This window comes from Labeo rohita, chromosome 22, assembly GCF_022985175.1.
Source record: "Labeo rohita strain BAU-BD-2019 chromosome 22, IGBB_LRoh.1.0, whole genome shotgun sequence".
Taxonomy (NCBI): domain Eukaryota; kingdom Metazoa; phylum Chordata; class Actinopteri; order Cypriniformes; family Cyprinidae; genus Labeo; species Labeo rohita.
The window spans coordinates 28,218,452-28,237,806 of record NC_066890.1 but is presented as its reverse complement, the minus strand read 5'-3'; the positions used below and the strand labels follow the sequence as shown (position 1 = coordinate 28,237,806).

General features: G+C 34.2%; 1 protein-coding gene across 3 annotated transcripts; it reads left to right on the top strand.

Annotated features, from left to right (window-relative positions):
- The first annotated feature begins 2,349 nt into the window (after positions 1-2,349).
- mier2 (mesoderm induction early response 1, family member 2) lies at positions 2,350-18,841 on the top strand. 3 transcript variants are annotated; one of them, XM_051094078.1, is made up of 13 exons: positions 3,748-3,842; positions 4,374-4,546; positions 4,652-4,777; positions 6,487-6,607; positions 7,234-7,313; positions 8,867-8,936; positions 9,063-9,214; positions 9,733-9,814; positions 9,949-10,043; positions 10,162-10,292; positions 13,397-13,521; positions 13,781-13,901; positions 16,520-16,649. In XM_051094078.1, exons 2-12 carry the CDS (start codon positions 4,382-4,384, stop codon positions 13,858-13,860), a joined length of 1,227 nt encoding a protein of 408 aa, XP_050950035.1. In that variant the 5' UTR covers positions 3,748-3,842; positions 4,374-4,381; the 3' UTR covers positions 13,861-13,901; positions 16,520-16,649. The 3 variants fall into 3 exon arrangements, with proteins under 3 accessions (XP_050950033.1, XP_050950035.1, XP_050950034.1); XM_051094077.1 differs by having other exon boundaries at positions 7,231-7,313; XM_051094076.1 differs by lacking the exons at positions 3,748-3,842; positions 13,781-13,901 and adding an exon at positions 2,350-2,368 and having other exon boundaries at positions 7,231-7,313; positions 16,520-18,841.
- The last annotated feature ends 514 nt before the right edge of the window (positions 18,842-19,355 follow it).

Sequence of the window (19,355 nt, the reverse complement as noted above, 5' to 3'; positions counted from 1 at the left end):
GAGATACATGTTTTACTATGAATCAAATGTAGATTTTTTTTTATGTTTTTCTCTAAATGTTGGATTGTTCCACAGCAGATTACTTGTCAGCTCTTCTCAGTTAGACCACATCCTCTGAGAAACTGATGCACAGGTGTTTGCAAAATTTACCCCTCATTTCTGATCTGAAACCAGTGGTATGGTTTCTGTTAGTCACTAGGATTGGGCTTTGGGCAAGGAAGCATAGCTTATAGAACATCAGGGCAAAAAAAAAAAAACGATATGTACTGATAGACACACACTGATACACATGATGAGTTTATCTGTGAACAACACACTCGCCACTCCCCCTTCATCCTCTCCAATGAATCTCCATGTGTGATTAGAACAACAGATCACACAGAGTCTACCGTCCAGTGTCAAAACAACACAGTCTGTGAGCACGTTCAAGTTCCTGTTTCGAGTAATTCAGGCCTTATACAAATCAAGATGTTTACAACAGACTATTATTTGAAGAGCTCATCCAAAGGGGGGTCTTGGTTGTTTACCAAGCCTTTGGTTAAAATAAATCCATGTTATGACAAACTGTATGTATTAGGATTTAACAGTCCAATTTGTAAAGTTATCTAAATACATATGGACTCTTTACCAATGACTGTAGACATTAAAGGGATGGAATTTTTAATGCTAATTTCTTCAATTTTACATATTCCCCCCTCTAATCTTGAATATTGTTTTACATCCTTATGCACTCTAGTAAATTTAAGATAAAAAGCATATTGTATTAATATATAGACAAAAAACAATAAAGCAAATTAACAACAGCATAAAAAACACAGATTCACAGATACTATACAGATTCTAAATACTATGAATGAATGAATGAATCCAAAAAGTTTTATTCCTGTTCACTATTGTAACCAATAGAATAAAATAAAAATACAAAGTTGCTAAAGTAAAATTAATTAATATATTAAAATAGATACTTTAAATTATAATAACATTATAATTTTACAGTATTACTGTTATACTATATTTTTGATCAAATAAATGCAGTTTTGGGTGGGCTTAACCCCTGTAACTGTCACCGTCCCCTCAAGTTTACTTCACCATATTACAAATAAATCCTAATCTAATCATAACAAACTTTTTTGTGATTCAGATTATGTAGGAAAAGTAACAGAGTAATATATATCAAGAGTGCAAGTTAAAAAATCTACAGCATAACATGAGTTCTGACCTTTGTCACAAAAGACTTTCTTCGTTGCCTTTTTCCCTATCACACTTTAGAAATCATAAGAAATTATACATCAGCTCAAAACTTAATCTCAAAATTCATCCTTTGAAAGGCATTTTAAAATCAGACATTGCATTACCAGCAAAAATGTACATTAAAATCATATTACAAAATGTTTTCATTAATGAATTATAAAACTTGAAGTCTGGATAGTGCATTTTTATGTCTGTGTTCAAAAAATGGGAGTGACAGTTAAAGGGTTAAAAAACATCATTATTATGATTTTTTTTTATTTATTTACTTTTACATTTTTCAAAAACATAAAAAAACTTAACTTTAACCTTTGAACTGTATGGTGTAGTATATTTACATATGATGATGATGATGATAATCAAATGTGAAAAGTAGCACGGGTATATTTGTAGCAATAGCCAACAATACATTGTATTTTGATTTTTCAGTTATGACAAAAATCCTTAGGATATAAAGTAAATATCACGTTCCATGAAGATATACTATAAATATATCAAAACTTACTTTTTGATTAGTAATATGCATTGCTAAGAACTTCACTTGGACAATGTTAAAGGCGATTTTCTTAATATTTAGATTTTTTTTTGCACCCTCAGATTGCAGATTTTCAAATAGTTGTATCTCAGGCAAATATTGTCCTTTTCTAACAAACCATACATCAGTGGAAAGCTTATTAACTCAGCTTGTTAAATCTCATTTGATTCACATGACTGGTTTTGTGGTCCAGGATCACAAATGAGATAGAGCTGTCTTAAAAATATACTAATAGACACTTTAAAGAGCATGTGACTCATGACAGTTGAATCTATATTACAACATTATTTATGGATCTTTGACACTGACATCATCTTCAAAACTTCTGCAATTTCATTCATAGTTGAGGACTTAAAAAATGCACACTCTATTTTAGAGCCCTCAAACTCTACATTTTGCTCACAAATATGACATTTCTGTTCTAAAGCGATATATACAGTATACAGTGCAGACGACATCCTGTATTGTTACTTTGAGATGGTTTGGTGACTGTCATGAGTGTTAGTTAGTCAGAATGTAAGTTCAATAGGAGTTCTTCACAACATCCGGGCATTCCACCGCTTGCGCAGAATCGGAATGGCGGAGGTAAGTGAGCTGCGGGGCTTGGGGGAAGAACAACACAACGATTAAATGATTCAGCCGCTCCGGTAAACTTTAACAAGCAGCCGCGCATTAGCGGACAGCTTAAGAGCCGGCCCGTCTAATCGAGCGACTCAGAAAACGCCAAAGATAGACGGTCATTAATAAGGAGGAAGTTAAAATGGGAGCACTCCTCAGCGTTTCGCCACTCTATCTATCTCTACGTCTGTGTGCGTTCACGAGCGTTTAATTCGCCAGATCGAGCGCCGTTCGAAACAACGGGAGAGCGGCGCGAGCGCTGGTGCTGAAGTGTGCCCCAGGTGCGCACGGAGCGGGACGGATGGCAGGTCCAAAGTTTCAAAACTTCAGATACTGTCACTGCCTCCTCGACTTCCCTAAAACTGTTTCCTTTTCGCACCGGTTCAGAGTCACGGTGCAAATGTTCAGCACTGACTTACAGGAAAGCGCCTGAGTGACTAACTTTAGGAAAGCTCGGTCTGGTCATATACATATGCATTTAGCGTTTATGAAGAGGAGAAACGTAAGAAAATGTAGTTTAAATATGTTTGTGGTGTTTGAAACTCTTTCCTTTGAGCTTTAAACTATGTCTAGAAATGTTTTATGAGCTAAACATAGATGATAACATTCAGTTTAGTGGTGTAAAGCTGTTTTTTTCTAAGGGAGACTTGTTGTATGAGGGGAAAAGGTGTTTAGATGTTATCTAGAACAGGTTTAATATCACATTTGAAGCTATCAGTAACTGGTATTTTGGTGTAAAATATGTTTACCGTAGTACTTTTTTTTTCTGAGGGCTTATATTCTGAAAGATTTAGTACAGGTAGGTTTTGGAAATGGTGTAAGTTCTAGATATCTTCTCAATTTATGTTTATCATATGTGGCCCTGGACCACAAAACCAGTCCGTTTTTAAAACTGTGATTTTTTAAAATCATCTGATATCATAAATAAGCTTTCATGACGCATGGTTTGTTAGGACAGGGCAATATTTGCCTGGGATGCAACTATTGAAAATCGGGAATCTGAGGGTGCAAAATATTGAGAAAGTCGCCTTTAAAGTTGTACAAAAGAAGTTCTTAGCAATGCATATTATTAATCAAAAAGTAAGTTTTGATATATTTACGGTAGGAAATTTACTAAATATCTTTACCTTATATCCTAATGGTTATTGGCATAAAAGAAAAGACAATAATTTTGACCTGTATAATGTATTTTTTGGCTATTGCTACAAATAGCTGCTTATGACTGGTTTTGGGGTCTGGGGTCACAATTCATTTTCTTTATATAAAATATTTCATGAACAGAGAAGTCTGTGAAGAGTAGCTAACAAGACTTTTAACTATGGTGGTTGCTGAGGTAATTTTTATTATTATTATTTTTTTTTTTAAGGATATTGTTTCATATTGCGTTCCATGACCTGTGACAAGGTTTACTGAGTAAATACTTCATTTCAGATCTGAAGAAGTAAGTGAGAAGTGTTTTTGCCAATCATACTGGTTTATTTAGCTGTTTGCTTGTCATAACCTTTATTTACCACTTGTATATTTGACCTCCATAAATGCAGTGGCTTCAAAAGGTCTTTGGAAACTTACGTCACTTTTAAACAGGCTGATGAAGGTCATGGACCGAAACGTTGTTTGTTAATAAATACATGTGCAATTGCGGATAGTTTGCGGGATTCATTCTTTTGTTTTGAAGCTGGACCTTTCTGGTCGTTTTAAATTAAATTTAACCAACAATGTAATTTGTAGTTTCACAGACGAGGCTTAAGTCTAGTTTGAGCTGTTTCAACTTCAGTCTTAAAATATATCAGTGCCGCCTTTTTGTCTCAAGATAGACACCAGTTGCATGTTTAAAAAATTACTTAAATGCCCTAATTGATCCTAATCCTGGTTTGGTCTAAGCCCTGTCTGTGAAACCAGGCCTTATTGTTTTCAAATTTGAATTATAATGAAATTAATTTTGATTAAGTAATGAGAATTATCTGTGCTTTAGCTGTGCGAATGGGCTCCAAGGACCAACGGATCAGTCGTGTAGACATTTTCCACCAGGGCTATGCGGGGCCGCTGGAGGCCCTTCCCCGGGCAACCACGTTCCTAGAGGAGCAGGACGGGAGCCTGGTGGCCCTGCGGAGGCAGGCGATAAAGATGGCAACCAAGTCCCATACAGTGAGTGGAACAATTTCTTGCAATGCATTGATAGATTGGATTACATTCCTGGTAATGCTGATGAATAAGAGGGAAAACAGGATTATTTCGATCACCTTTCCACAGGGAGGTGAGATGCCCCTTGAGCAACTGCTGGCACTTTATGGGTACAACATGCCTGATCCTGTCCTGAAACAACAACAGGAGCCGAACGAGCTGGCAGCCAGTCTGCCTGAAATGACACTGGACAAGGTCACTATCACTGAAATAATCAAAGTAATTCTTTGAAGTAACCATCTATGCTTATCCATCTTATTTTTAATGTAAGAGTGGGTGTGCGAGGTTTCCAGTGTCTTTTGCTTACAGTTGTGTTACCTTATGCTGCTTGATATTACGAACTGGTGTTCATCATATAATTTATTATATTATCAAGATCATAAACGCACAGGTGTGTAGCACAGATTGGTTTGCAGTGTGGCCTACTGAACGTTGTTTACCTATAGCGGTTAATAAATCAGTAGTCTCACACATTCAAAGAAAAATCTTACTTCCATGTTGCAAAATACAATGGATAAAAAAACTATTTTTTTAAAGATAGATGTAGTCACATTTTCCCCCCAAATTTCAGTAGTAAAAAATATCAACTTTTCTCATAACCATGACTTTTTATCTCAAACTGTGGTTTGATTTCTTACAATTTTAAATGTTCTCTCATAAATCTTTCATATGATATAAATCAATCATATTTTAGTATTAAATTATTTCATATTTCACTATAAGGAAAAGGCCTTTTTTTCAAAAGTACAGTATATATTTTAGTATATATAGTGATATATTAAGTTCAGCTCTTACATAAATCACTTTTAAACAAAGCAGCTTTCTGATTGGTGAACTTGGTGAATTTGTATGAACCCGTTGTGAAATCTTTTGCCCTCAAGTGAATTTCCCAATAGCATGGATTCCTATTTAAAATGACACAACACTGACTACAAAAATTTACCGAACATCAATAAATGAGACTGACTTATCTGAAAGCTTGTGCAAGTGAGAAGTTCACTTCCAGAATAAAAAAAATCCTGATAATTTCACCCCCATGTCATCCAAGATGTTCGTGTCTTTCTTTCTTTAGTCGCAAATAAATTAAGGTTTTTGAGAAAAACATTTGACAAACCCTGTGGGTTGAAGGTCCAAATTGCAGTTTCAGTGCAGCTTCAAAGGGCTCTACATGATCCCAGCCAAAGAATAAAGGTCTTATCTAGCAAACGATTGGTAATTTTTTTTAAAAATGACAAATTTGTAACCACAAATGCTCATCTCGCAGTAGCTCTGTGATTCGCATCTACGACTTCATGCATTTCGTAATCACACTGGAAAGGTCACACGGAATTAGTTCTTCATCTGTGTAGTCCAGTTCAAAAAGGTGGGGTAGACCGAAAAACTCTTCTCCAACTTCAAAATTTCCCAACAATGTAAACAGTGTTTGACTTTCTTTGCACGTTCGCTTTGTAAACATTGGGCCGGTACTTCCGCCTACATCACACGTGACCTTTCCAATGTATTTATGTAATGCGTAAAGTCGAGCTAGTGCATGATAAGCATTTGTGGTTAAAAAGTATATAAATCTTTATTGTTTTAAGAAAATGGCCCTTATTCCTCGGCTGGGATCATGTAGAGCCCTTTGATGCTCCATTGAAACTGCAATTTGGACCTTCAACCTGTCGATCCCTATTGAAGTCCACTATATGGAGAAAAATCCTAGAATGTTTTCTTCAAAACCTTAATTTCTTTGCAGCAGAAAAAAGAAAGATATGAACATCTTGGATGACATGGGGATGAGTACGTTTCCAGGAAATTTCTATTCTGGAAGTGAATTTCTCCTTTAAAATGCTCCTTGGAACTTTAGGAAACTTAGAAAGGGAAATTCTGCCCTATAACTGGAACCTAATTCAATCTTTTTATAGGTTCAGATAGGTAAAGCTCTACTCTCAGGAGGGGAGGATGTGGACAGCCATTCCTCTGCTGATGACCTCACACTCTCTGTCACGTCCCATTCATCTGACCTCCTACAATGTCACCTAAGAGGTACAACATCAAATTACAATGGCACTTATTGTACTGTACTGTCAACTCCTAAGTGTATTGTCCTTGTTGTTAAAACTGATTTGTTCACACTGCACATACATTTGGAAATTAAAGGGATAGTTCACCCAAAAATGATAATTCTGTCATTGATTACTCACCCTCCAAACCTGTAAGACCTTCGTTCATCTTCAGAACACAAATTAAGATATTTTTGATGAAATCCAAGAGCTTTCTGACCCTCCATGGACAGGAAGGGTTGTACCACATTCAAGGTCCAGAAAGACATTGACAAAACAGTTCATGTGACATATTAGGGTTCAGCCGTAATTTTATGGACCCTTGCTGTCTACGAAGGGTCAGTGAGCTCTCGGATTTCATCAGAAATATCTTAATTTGTGTTCCCGAAGATGAACAAAGGTCTTACATTTTTGGAACAACATGAGGGTGAGTAATTAATGACACAATTTTTATTTTTGGGTGAACTATCCCTTTAATCATATTTGTCTGTTATATATCTTGCTGGCAACATAATATGATATTTAGTGTGTGTTATTTTGTATGAAAAATCTATTTTCCGCATTCAAAGATGTTTGGGATTATTCTTAAATGGTTTTTTACTTTAGCAGGTGATGACAAAGACACTTCAGTCAGCTGCTCAGAAGATGACTCAGAAAGCACCTCTATCCCCTCCAGTGATGGGCACAAGGTAAAAAATAAAGGATTGATGTTATAGTTTACTGTGTTTATAATTTTTTTAAATTTTATTATATTTTTTGCTTAATTTCAATTACCAAAAATTGTTTTTCATTTTATAGCTTTTTGTCACTGCTTGCTAGACTGATTGATTGAATGTTGTTTAATACATTTCTGTGACAAATCAAGTATGATGTGTTTAACAAGTTACAAATATTGTTAAATATATAGGGTTATATTGTATAAATATATAGGGCTATATAGGTACACTACCAGTCAAAGGTTTTTGAACAGTAAGATTTTTAATGGTCTCTTCTGCTCAGCAAGCCTGCATTTATTTGATCCAAAGTACAGCAAAAACAGTATTTTTGAAATATTTTTACTATTTAAAGTAACAGTTTCTGTATATTTTAAAATGCAATTTATTCTTGTGATTTCAAAGCTGAATTTTTAGCATGATTACTCCACTCACATAATCCTTCAGAAATCATTCTGATATTCTGATTTGCTGCTCAAAAAACATTTCTTATTTTTTTTTATTATTATTATTATTATTATTATGTTAAAAACAGCTAAGTATATTTTTTCAGGTTTCTTTGATGAATAGAAAGTTCAGAAGAACAGCATTTGTCTGAAATATAATTTTTTTGTAACATTATAAATGTCTTTATTATCACATATTAATTTCTATAATAAAAATTATACTAACTCCAATTTCAGATAAATGCTAATCTTTGGATGTTCTATTCATCAGAGAATCCTAAAACAATGAACTTAACTGTTTTAAATATTGATAATACTACTAATAAAAAATGTTTCTAGAACAGCAAATCAGCATATTAGAGTGATTTCTGTAGGATCATGTGACACTGAAGACTGGAGAAATTATGCTGAAAATTCAGCCTTGATCACAGGAATAAATTAGATTTTAAAATATATTTAAATAGAAAGCAGTTATTTTAAATGGTAAAAAAAAATCACAATATTACTGCTTTTACTGTATTTTGGATCAAATGAAAAGCAGGCTTGGTGAGCAAAAAAGAATTCTTTAAAAAACATTAAAAATCTTACTGTTCAAAAACTTCTGACTGGTAGTGCATTAGGAAATTATAATGGACCAAGAATAGAGCCCAGTGGGACCTCGTAGTTAAAAGTATTAGTAGATCCTTGCATGGAAAATCAAAATGTCAGGTTTTCTTACCCAGTACTTTTTTAAAGACTTCATGCTGGAAAGCATGATGTTCAGGGTTTTTTTAATTCATATTTGTATTCAGCAAGGATGCGTTGATTTGATTAAAGTGAAGTACTTTTATAAATCACCGTTGAGCATATTAGAATGGAGGATCATGTGACATTTAAGACTGGAATAATGGCTGCTCTGTCATCACAGTAATAAATGACATTTATAAATCTATTATAAATGCATTATTTTAGATATTTTACAATATTACGGTTTTTAGCGTCTTAATAAAATAGAATTAATATTGTTTTAGAATGATTTTCAAATGTCAGCTTAATGTTCAAAAACATTGTAGTAATGCTTTTGTGCAATGTTTTGGTTATCAGGACATCATGGTGGGCCCCCAGTATCAGGCTATAATTCCTTCTCTCTGTACACATGCTTTTTATGAAAGAGGTGAGTGTCTTCTTGTCTGGTGTCCTTTACGCTGTCTCTAGGGATGTGGTTTCAGTGGTCTGTTTTGCATAACCGACCTGTCAAATCCCCCAGGACCAACAGCTGTTTTGTTACTGTTATCCCCAGCCTATGAAAATGAGGACCAGTTATTGTGGACCCCAGATGTGTTGTCCAGTCTGGGTGTAGAGAAGTTTTTGCTTGAAGTTCAGAGAAAAGGAAGTGACGATGGACCTACAAACACTTCGACCACAGGAGATATAGTCAAAGATAATGAGCAGGTTGGGTTGAATCACACAGATACAGCACTTGTTTTTTCACACAGTGTTACAGTATTTATGTTTTATTATTATTTTTATATTATATTACATTACATTATATTATATTAGAATTTAAAGTATGGAGTCACACTGGGTTCTATTCTTGGGCCATTATTTATATATTATATATATATATATATATATATATATATATATATATATATATATATATATTGAAATTTGAAATTATAATGGTCCAAGAATAAAACCCAGTGGGACCCCATACTTTTATGATAAATCAAACATTACATTAACTTCTGTGGAAGTTAATTCACAAAAAAAAAAATTGCAATTCTGGTGCTGTTGTCATGTCAAACAAAACAGCAACATGCCAGATATTCTGAGATTTTGAAATTACACAGATGCATTTTCACTAGTTGTCTCATTCTTTTGTACCTAACTGTAACTTTTTGTCTGTAGTGGTTCATGTTTGATCTTTCAGTGGTTGAACTTACCCTTTCATTCTGTCTTATTTGTAGGCTCTATATGAACTAGTGAAATGCAACTTCAATGCAGACGAGGCACTAAGAAGATATCGCTTTAATGTCAAGGTTTTCAATGGTAAGACTCTGTATTTGTCTTTCTTTCTGTTATTTTCTTTCTCAAACCTTATTTAGTGGGCAGTCAAAAATGAAATCCAAGCATCCATCTCCAAAGATGTATAGCAGGTTGATTTCATTGTAAAAATGTTCCAGAAGAGCTTTGTGGCTGGAGTGAGGAAGAGTGTCGTAACTTTGAGTATGGTTACCGTGCCCATGGGAAGAACTTCAACCTCATACAGGCCAACAAGGTGAACCTCCAAATCTAAATCTAATATTTTCTCAAAAATTTCTGCTGATGTTTCTGTCATTTTTTTGAGAATTGAGAGTCGCTTTATGTGTCGGTCTCTCTTATGTGCCCTCATCCAGGTCCGCACGCGCTCAGTTGGCGAGTGTGTAGAGTACTACTACATGTGGAAGAAATCAGAGCGGCATGAGTATTTCACACAGCAGGCCACCAAGCTGGGTCGGAAAAAGTGCAATCTGCCATCTGGCAACACGTGAGTGTGTGTTGTTTTTTTTTTTTTTTTTTGCTGTGTTTTGTTTTCTTGAAAATGAAACGATTCAGGACACTGACAACTAATTAATCGCACATATTTTCAGAAATTAATCGTGAATAATTGCGATGAATCCCACCTAACATTAAAGTTTTCAAATATGCTTTTATATTTCAATATTTTCACTTCAAATTAATGTAGGAACAGCATTAAGACAGTATATTTGTAATATTTAAAAAAAATTGTGACTGATAAGCGAGTATCACTAGGTGTTTCCATTAACCGATGTTATGCAAATAGAACAATTTTTTCCTCTCGTGATAAGTCATGGCAATGGATTTTGGTGGGATTTTGACAGATTTTGGCTATATTCAATCGAAAATGGCATATGGTTGTATCTTTACAGAAGCATCGCGGAGAGCCACTTCTGGTATAAACATAAGCATTGATTAGATTGGCCGTGATCAGCTCCGGTGGCAGTGTCTGAGCTGTAAAGCATCGCAGACATGTGCAGTGTAAATAGTCTTAATGGCAGGGAAAGCCCCTTATATTTGAGAGCGGCCACTTATGAAGTGCTTTTTGCAGGTTATAGTACATTGAAGAATGATCATATGACTTTTTACATACTCCGTTTGACCTGTTCGTTAAATAGGGCTGCATGATTAATCAAAGGCGATTGTCATGCGCATTTTTTCAGTAAAGCCAGTTGTGTAATCAGTAGTAAATCTCCAGCATGTGCTTTCAGATGGAGCAGCATTTAGTACGCAGAGCCGTAATTCACTGAAAAGCCACACTATATCATGTTCATTATCGCAGATGATTTAATCGCGCGATCATGAAATCGAAAGAAATCGTTCGCAACAATGACAGCTGTTAGCATAGCTTCTCCGTGAACTACAGCTCTGTGTAGAAATGCTGCTACATCTGAAAGAATGTGAAAATACCACATTTAATTATGTTTTTACTCCAAACTCACTTCATAACATCAGTCGAATAAGGCACGCATAGTATTCATAATATTCTAAGCAGTGATAAAGGCATTGTATTATTATATTGTCTATTATAAAGAAAATTATAATAAGATGAACTCAGATAAACCATACATTGTTGTAGTCGTGTGTTTATTAGTCACGTTGAATCAATGAAAGCAGTTAAATCTTCTGTTTATTCAGCGATTGTGTCTTCTTCGGCGTATTTGGAGTTTCTGCACGAGAGCGCCCTCTGGCCTTCGGATGGCGATTTACTGCTGATCACAGAACCGTTTTTTTAACTGAAAGATACAATTGACAGTTGCAGCTTTTGATTAATCGCAATTGCGATTTCATTTCAATTTATCGTGCAGCCCTACTTGGGCCCTATGAAATCTGTTTTATTTTTTCCTAAATTCCGTTTTATTTTTTTCCAAATCTGTTTTTTTCTGTTTTAATTTTTCTGGATTCCATTTTTTTCCTGTTTTAATTTTTTAACTACTTTTTAATGGTTAAATTTAATTTTATTAATCAAAAAGTCTAATAAATTAAAATCATGAAACTTCAATTACAATTTCACATCAATTTAATAAAGGTTTAACAAAAATTACATGTTTAAGGCCCTATAAAATGTTTTATTATGTCTTATTGTTATCAAATTCTGTGTTTTAGCATGTCTAATTACTTAAATGCATACTTAGTTTATTCAAATTTATTCTTAAAATAGCCTTATGAAAGTTTTTTTTTTTACCCTCAGAAATTCTGTGTATTTAAAATATTCTGGTTATCAAATGAAGGCATAAAACATTCATTTCATTTCTTTTTTTTCGGCAAACAAAGGGAAATTTACTATTACAATTAAAACATGGAAGAAATGTTGTGTGATTATACCCTAAAAAATAATGTTTGTTTCATTTCTAGTAGTAGTAGTAATAGTAGTAATCTATATCTGTCACAATGTCTTCAAGTTAAACCAGACTTTTATTTTGACGGGTTGCTGTGTCTACCTTTACATTTCTGTGTGTATATGATATAACCCTAGTTTTCCTAAAATGGAACGGTCAAATGCTCATGAAGTGACTCTCACCAGATATTGTTCATGTATTTATGTCCTCATTTAGTGAGACAACAGATGCTGAAATTACCGCAAGCGTCACATGCACTTCAGTGTGTGTAGTAAACAATGCTGCTCGTCTGCTCTATTCATTAAAACAGAGACACACAGAACATGCAGGATTCACATTTAAATGGGATTTTTGTGGCGTGATATTTACAGATACTAGTCCATATTGCGGGTTGATTTAAGTGTAATGACCTACTTTTGATTAATTCATTCAAACTCTGACAAATTCCGTGTTATTCAGTAAATTCTGTTTTTATGACTGGATTCCGCAATTCCGTCCGTGTTTTCCGCATCGCGGAAATCATAGGGTCCTACCCTGCATGAAAATGCAAAAAAAAAAAAAAAAAAAAAAACGTTTCCATTGTAGTTTTGCGAAATATTCCTTTTTTCGAATGGCCTCAACAACCACCTCATGCAAGCGTAAAAACTTATTGCGATATATGGGAGTTTTAGCAGCTACTAATACCAATATTACTGATGTCTGTAAGAAATATTTCTTTTTTTCCTAATATTTAACCATTGACTATAGCCATTCCACATTATAGTATAATTGAGAAATTGCAATTTGAACAATCTTACCCATTACCCACAAATAAACCCATTATTTTACTTTGTCCTTCAATAAGTAGAAAATATGCAGAAACTGAATAAAGTTATCAAACACTAAATACTAAATTAAACATAGATGAGTCCTTAAAGCTACAAAAATTATTGATTTCCTCATCATTCCTCTGTTTTTTGATTAATAGACATCACAGCAGCTGGATTACTAGGTTATTTGGCTGCTATTACTTTAAGAGCTACCGCTGATGAATGTGACGCAGATCTGACGCGCATGCTTGTAGTTTTATTGACTTTTTAATATGAAATGATACAGAGTGCACCACGCATTTGTGAGTGCAATTGAAGAGCATGCGCTATGAGCACAGAATAATCGCTAATTTTGACAGCACTAATTTTAACCTTTTTAAAAATAATGATCTAATGAAGCCCCAATATATATATATGTTTCTTAGAGAGGATGCTGAGCCAGATGGAGATACTGGTGATGTGGAAGGTGCCACTCAAAGTTTGTCAAGTAGGTCTTCCATTCAACTCCAACCTCCATCGCCACCTGCAGCCATGGAGCTGGATAAACAAGGTATGCTTTACTAGTTACCCTTCCACATGCATATGAGTTCATTAAAACATCCACCGGTACCAGTTTCGTTATTTTCGACCAGCTTCTTCATTTATGTTCATTTGTTTATGTCCAACATGAATGCATTTTTCTTGATTTTGGGCTGGATGGTCAATGAGTTATGATTTGTTTCATTGTTGTTTTCCATCTGTCAGCATTTTTCCCATTGTGTTTGTGTTCTTTTATGTTCTGTCGCCTTTCATTTGGTCGTACGATCCAGAGGACAGCCTGAATTGCGCAGCTCAGTTTCACGGTCGTCCACGACGGAAACGCACGCCACGGTTCCTATTAAAGCCCTGAGCCTCCTGCTCACTGACAGCCTAAAACTGACAGACAAACAGGTAAACACAGAAATACAGTTTTGCCAGGAAATGGATCGTTCCTGTTATGCAGTACATTTTCATTCCCACATCATATGTTTTCACGTTACCTTTTTCTTTAATGCGGAAGTAAGCCTATGGGTGAGACTTCTGGGTCATTAGCTGCTATAAGGAAATAATGAGAACAATAACAACGTGCAGTAAACAGTAAAACTGTTTGCACTACAAACCAGTGTTCTCATAATTAAGATAATACATTAAAATAATATGGTAGGATAAACAAATTTGCTATATCAAGCAGCAAAACAAGCTGTTTTGTACAGCTAAAATAGCTGGATGCAGATGAGACCGAAAACCTGACCCATAAAATTTACAAATGGCCACGCCCACTCATATGGGAAAAAGAGGTGGATAGTGAATGAAATATTAAGCTGATTGTATAATATATAGAAAATATAAAACTCACAAAACTTTTAAAGATTGAAATTATAATTTATTTCATCGCAGTATCAGCAGTAGTATAGAGGTAATTTAAATATCATTTTTATTAATTTGGCTTGGGTTCAGCAATGCACTAACATCAAATATAAAAATAGGCAGTTTATTAATAAGTATTTCCAAAAGGATTTCAATAAGTAGTCATTTTTCCTTTATATAATGTGTATAATTTTATGTTTTCCTGTGTTCCATCCTGTAACTTTAAAACTTTCCACCCTGTTACATGAAATTGCAGAAATGTGTATAGCAAAATTTCACAATATGGTTTAAAAAAAAGTAACTTTTGCTGTTTACAGTAGTGTTATTTCAGTATTATTTACAGTATTTACGATGTATAATATTTGGAAACTGTTCTTATTTTTATTTTTATTTATGTTTTTTTTTTTATTTTGTTGTGCTTTTGTCATTTGTATTAGTATTATTTTAAATGTTTCTGTTTAACTAATCTATTTCAGTTTTAGATTTAGGAATTACTACTTCAACTTAAAACTAATTATAATTAATTATGATATAAATTAAATTAAATTTAGTTTAACTTTAAAGTTTTTACATCTATATTATTTATAACTTACCTCAGCTTTATTTCAAATAATGAAAAATATTTTAATAGTGTTAGTTTTAGTGAACAATAACATCACTAGTATGGCATCAAAAATTCAAAAGATAGTTATAAATGAACACCGCCATTCAAAAGTTTGGGATCAGTAATATTTTTAATGTTTTTAATAGAGTCTCTTATGTTCATCAAGGCTGTATCTATTTGATCAAAAGTACAGAAAAAACAGTAATTACTATTTTTTGTTTTCCTATTTTAATAAACTTTAAAATTTATTTATGTGACGCAATTTTCATCAACCATTACTGCAGTCTTCTGTGTCACGTGATTGTTCAGAAATCATTTAAATATGCTGATTTATTATCAGTGTTAAAACAGTTGTGCTGCTTAAAGGAGAAGTCCACTTCTAGAACAAAAATTGACAGATAATGTACTCACCCCCTTGTCATCCAAGATGTTCATGTCTTTCTTTCTTCATGTATGTTTTTTGAGGAAAACATTTCAGCATTTTCTCAATATAATGGACTGATATGGTGAACTTCCCGATTTTTGAACTTCCAAAATGCAGTTTAAATGCGGCTTCAAACGATCCCAAATGCGGTTGTAAATGATCCCAGCCGAGGAAGAAGGGTCTTATCTAGTGAAACGATTTGTTATTTTAATAAAAATAATACAAATTATAGACTTTTTAATGTCAAACACTCATCTTGTCTTACTCTGCCTGGACTGTTTTTTTTCTGGTTCATGACAGTTAGGATATGTCGAAAAACTCCCATCTCATGTTCTCTCTCAACTTCAAAATCATCCTATATCGCTGCTTTACCTTTTTTGTTAAGGGTGTTTAATTTTCTTTGCATGTTCATAGACTGGGTCAGTACTTCTGCAGTGATGTAGGATGATTTTGAAATGATTTTTGAAGTTGAGGAAGAAAATACTGTTGGAGTTTCTCTCATTATATGGAGAAAAATCCTGAAATGTTTAAAAAAATAAATAAATAAAATTCTTTACGACTGAAGAAAGAAAGACATGAACATCATGGATGACAAGGGGTGAATACATTATCTGTATATTTTTGTTCTGGAAGTGGACTTCTCCTTTAAAGGCTCATTATTGTGATTTATATGGTTTATTAATAAAAGTGCGACTAATAGACGACTAATGCTTAAAATAAACATACTAGTCGACCACAAAAATCTTTAGTCGAGGGCAGCCCTACTGTTATTTTAAATTACAATTAAATTTTAATAAATTAATAGTTCACAAAATTCTTTTTTTTTTTTCTGTAGATAAAACCTTGATGAACTACTTTACAAAAACTTTAAACCCCAAACTTTTGAATGGCATTGTAGGTTATATTTTCATACCTATGTGGAAATAATTAAGTTAAAGTGTCTAAATTTGACCAAAGCATATTTGTTAAATCTAATTCTGCATAACAGGTATGACCCAAATACTTCAATAATAAACAGAGTGGAACTCCCTGAAAAGGTTCTGACCAAAGTACAACAGAAACTCATACATCTTTTAGTTTTTCTGTTCTATGTCAAACATTCAACCACACATTGTTGACTGTTCATTCTTTCAGATTCTGAGCGAAACAATGGAGAGATGGAACTATGTGCAGGATCTTGCTCTAGCCCACAGGGCCAGCAGTCGTTCAGCCAATCTTCGCTTCTCCCACCAGCGCTCCAGACATCAGACGTGGCCTCTCCGTCCACCCAGCTTTACCTCTCCTCTCTCCCTTGTAGCCACTCCGTCCCTTCTTCTCAGCCAGACTCAGGGCTCCTCGGAGCAGGTTTTTACCAGCTACAACTTGGGTCTTTTCCTGAAGACCCTGCACCTGCTTACTCCAAAAACGTTGCGTCAAGAAGGCTTCAGATTGATTTTTCTCCACCTTCCTCGCCTGTCCCATACAACCCAGATTTTGGAATAATCAGTAGCCTTTTGTGTCCACCTTCCTCCGTCAGCTCTGCACCCATCCAACACAGCGACTCATCCGTTCAGCGAAGGAAAACATTCCAGATCTAAGCAAACACAGCGACTGTCGTTCACCAGGAAATTGCAGTTGTCACTTTTCAGGCTACAGCCTGAATTACAGGGATAGTTCAACCAAAAATGAACGCTCTGTCATCATTTACTCACCCTCATGTCATTCCAAAGCTGTTTGAGTTTCTTCTGACGAACACAAAAGAAGATATCTTGAAAAATGTTTCAGCTGATGCTCACACTCTTAAAAATAAAGGTGCTTCACGATGCCACAGAAGAACCTTATTTTTCTAAATGGTTCCATTTAAGAACCTTTACCATCTGGAGAACCTTTCTGTTCTTTGTGGTGAAAGAAGGTTCTTTAAAGAACCTTTGACTGAATGGTTCTTTGTGAAACCAAAAATGGTTCTTCTATAGCATCGATGTGAAGAACCTTCTAAAGCACCTTTATTTTTAAGAGTGTAGTTTGAGTTCTGCAGAAGAAAGTAGGTCGTACAGGTTTGGAACGACATGAAGGTGAGTAAATAATAACAGAATTAATATTTTTGGTAACTGATCCTTTTAGTCAAGGAATGTGTTCATAGTATTTCATCTGTGTTGTCTTTTAAACTACTATTAAGTAGTAACTGGGTGTTTTAGGGAGCTGGTTGTTTCTGTCAAACTACTACATGCAATGAAAGTGGTTTTTAACTACCTATTTTTAAGATTTTTTGTTTGGTCTCACTCAGACTCATTTTCAGTAACAGTTCAGTAAGCGCTTGTACAGTAAATCTTTCTTTCATTGCATGTAGTTATAAACTTTCAAAACTTTTTAAAAATCACTTATTTGTTTTTGTTAAATACATAGTTCACCTGAAAATGAACATTTACTGAATGTTGACTCACCATCAGGCCATCCAAGATGTAGACGAGTTTGTTTCTTCATCAGATTTAGAGAAATGTAGCATTACGTCACTTTCTCGCCAATGGATCTTCTGCAGTGAATGGGTGCCGTCGGAATGAGTCCAAACAGCTGATAAAAACATCACAATAATCCACAAGTAATCCATTATTTAAGATCTCGTGAAGTGAAAAGCTGTGTGTTTGTGAGAAATTTTGACGGCACCCATTCACTGCTTGCATCCGTTGGTGAGCAAGTGATGTATAATACTAAATTTGTCCAAATCTGATAAAGAAACAAACTCATCTACATCTTTGATGGTCTAAGGGCGAGTCATTTTCAGTCAGTTTTCTTTATTGGCTGAACTATTAATGTTTTACTCGCAAAGAAGAAGATATCATCAAGTGAACTACTAATGCTTTCGCTTCGTCCTGTTTGTTGCGCTTCCCGCCGTAGGTTTTCTTTGTGCAATAAAATAAAACACAAGTTCCTCAGGGGCCCCGATCGTTTCCCTCTCGGTCTGGTCCGTCAGTACTTCAGTACTAAGTGTTGAAGAGGGTTTTTGAATGGTTTATGATTATACGCTCCACATACGCTTCGCCAACAAATGTAATCCTGATGTAAGTGGGCGATTCACTGCATTAAGTTTCTCAGGTTTTGCAGCCAGTTTGGGCGTCTGTTGTTCTTGCGTGAAGCCACAACCTGTAAGCCCCACCATACTATCCACAATCCCAGAGAAAACTGGCAACGTCAAATCTAGTGTAGTACCTCATTTGTGACTGGACTTTTTAGTTATGATTTGAAAGCATCATGTATCATCCATATCCCTGTACGCTTCCGTGTGTTTTTTTAATTGTTTAGTCGGCTTTAAGTTTTGTCTGTAGTTTACACAAGGTTCAGAAGATACGAAAGGGAGACAAACACTGCCTTGGCTTATTTTACTTTTTTTTTTTTTTTTAAAGCAATTTATGTATTACTGCTCCTGTTATATTGATTTATTGTCCCTGTTATTATATTTTGTAAATATTAATAAAAAATGTAGAAAACAAACACAAACCAGGCTGACCGATCAGTATTCTTTATAATTAATTAATTTACACTGTCATTAAAAAGTTTGAGGCCTTTTGTGTAAGAAATTAATCTGGTTTTGAAATAATTTTATTCAGCAAAGATGCATTAAGTTGATCAAAGGTGACAGTAAAGACATTTATAATGTTGCAAAAGATTTATATTTTAAACAACAGCCGTTTTTTTAACTTTATATATGTAAAATAAATATACATGTCTATCTATCTATCTATCTATATATATATATAAATTGTATAAAATATTTATATTTATAAATTAAATTGTATATAATATTTAAAGAAATTGTAATAATAAATTGTAATAATATTTCATAATATTAAAGTTTTAACTGTATTTGTTGATCAAGAAATGCATCCTTGGTAAGCATAAGAGACTTTCAAAATAATTTTAAAAAATTGGTATCAACCAAACCAAACATTTGAACAGTAATATATCTTTAATTCTATGATTTGTTAATATGTAACAT

Coding starts and splice junctions, on each gene's coding strand:
- mier2 (XM_051094076.1), top strand. CDS start 4,382: ATGGGCTCCAAGGACCAACGGATCAGTCGTGTAGACATTTTCCACCAG. Junction 4,547..4,651: donor TGGCAACCAAGTCCCATACA/GTGAGTGGAACA, acceptor ACCTTTCCACAG/GGAGGTGAGATGCCCCTTGA. Junction 10,044..10,161: donor ACCTCATACAGGCCAACAAG/GTGAACCTCCAA, acceptor GCCCTCATCCAG/GTCCGCACGCGCTCAGTTGG.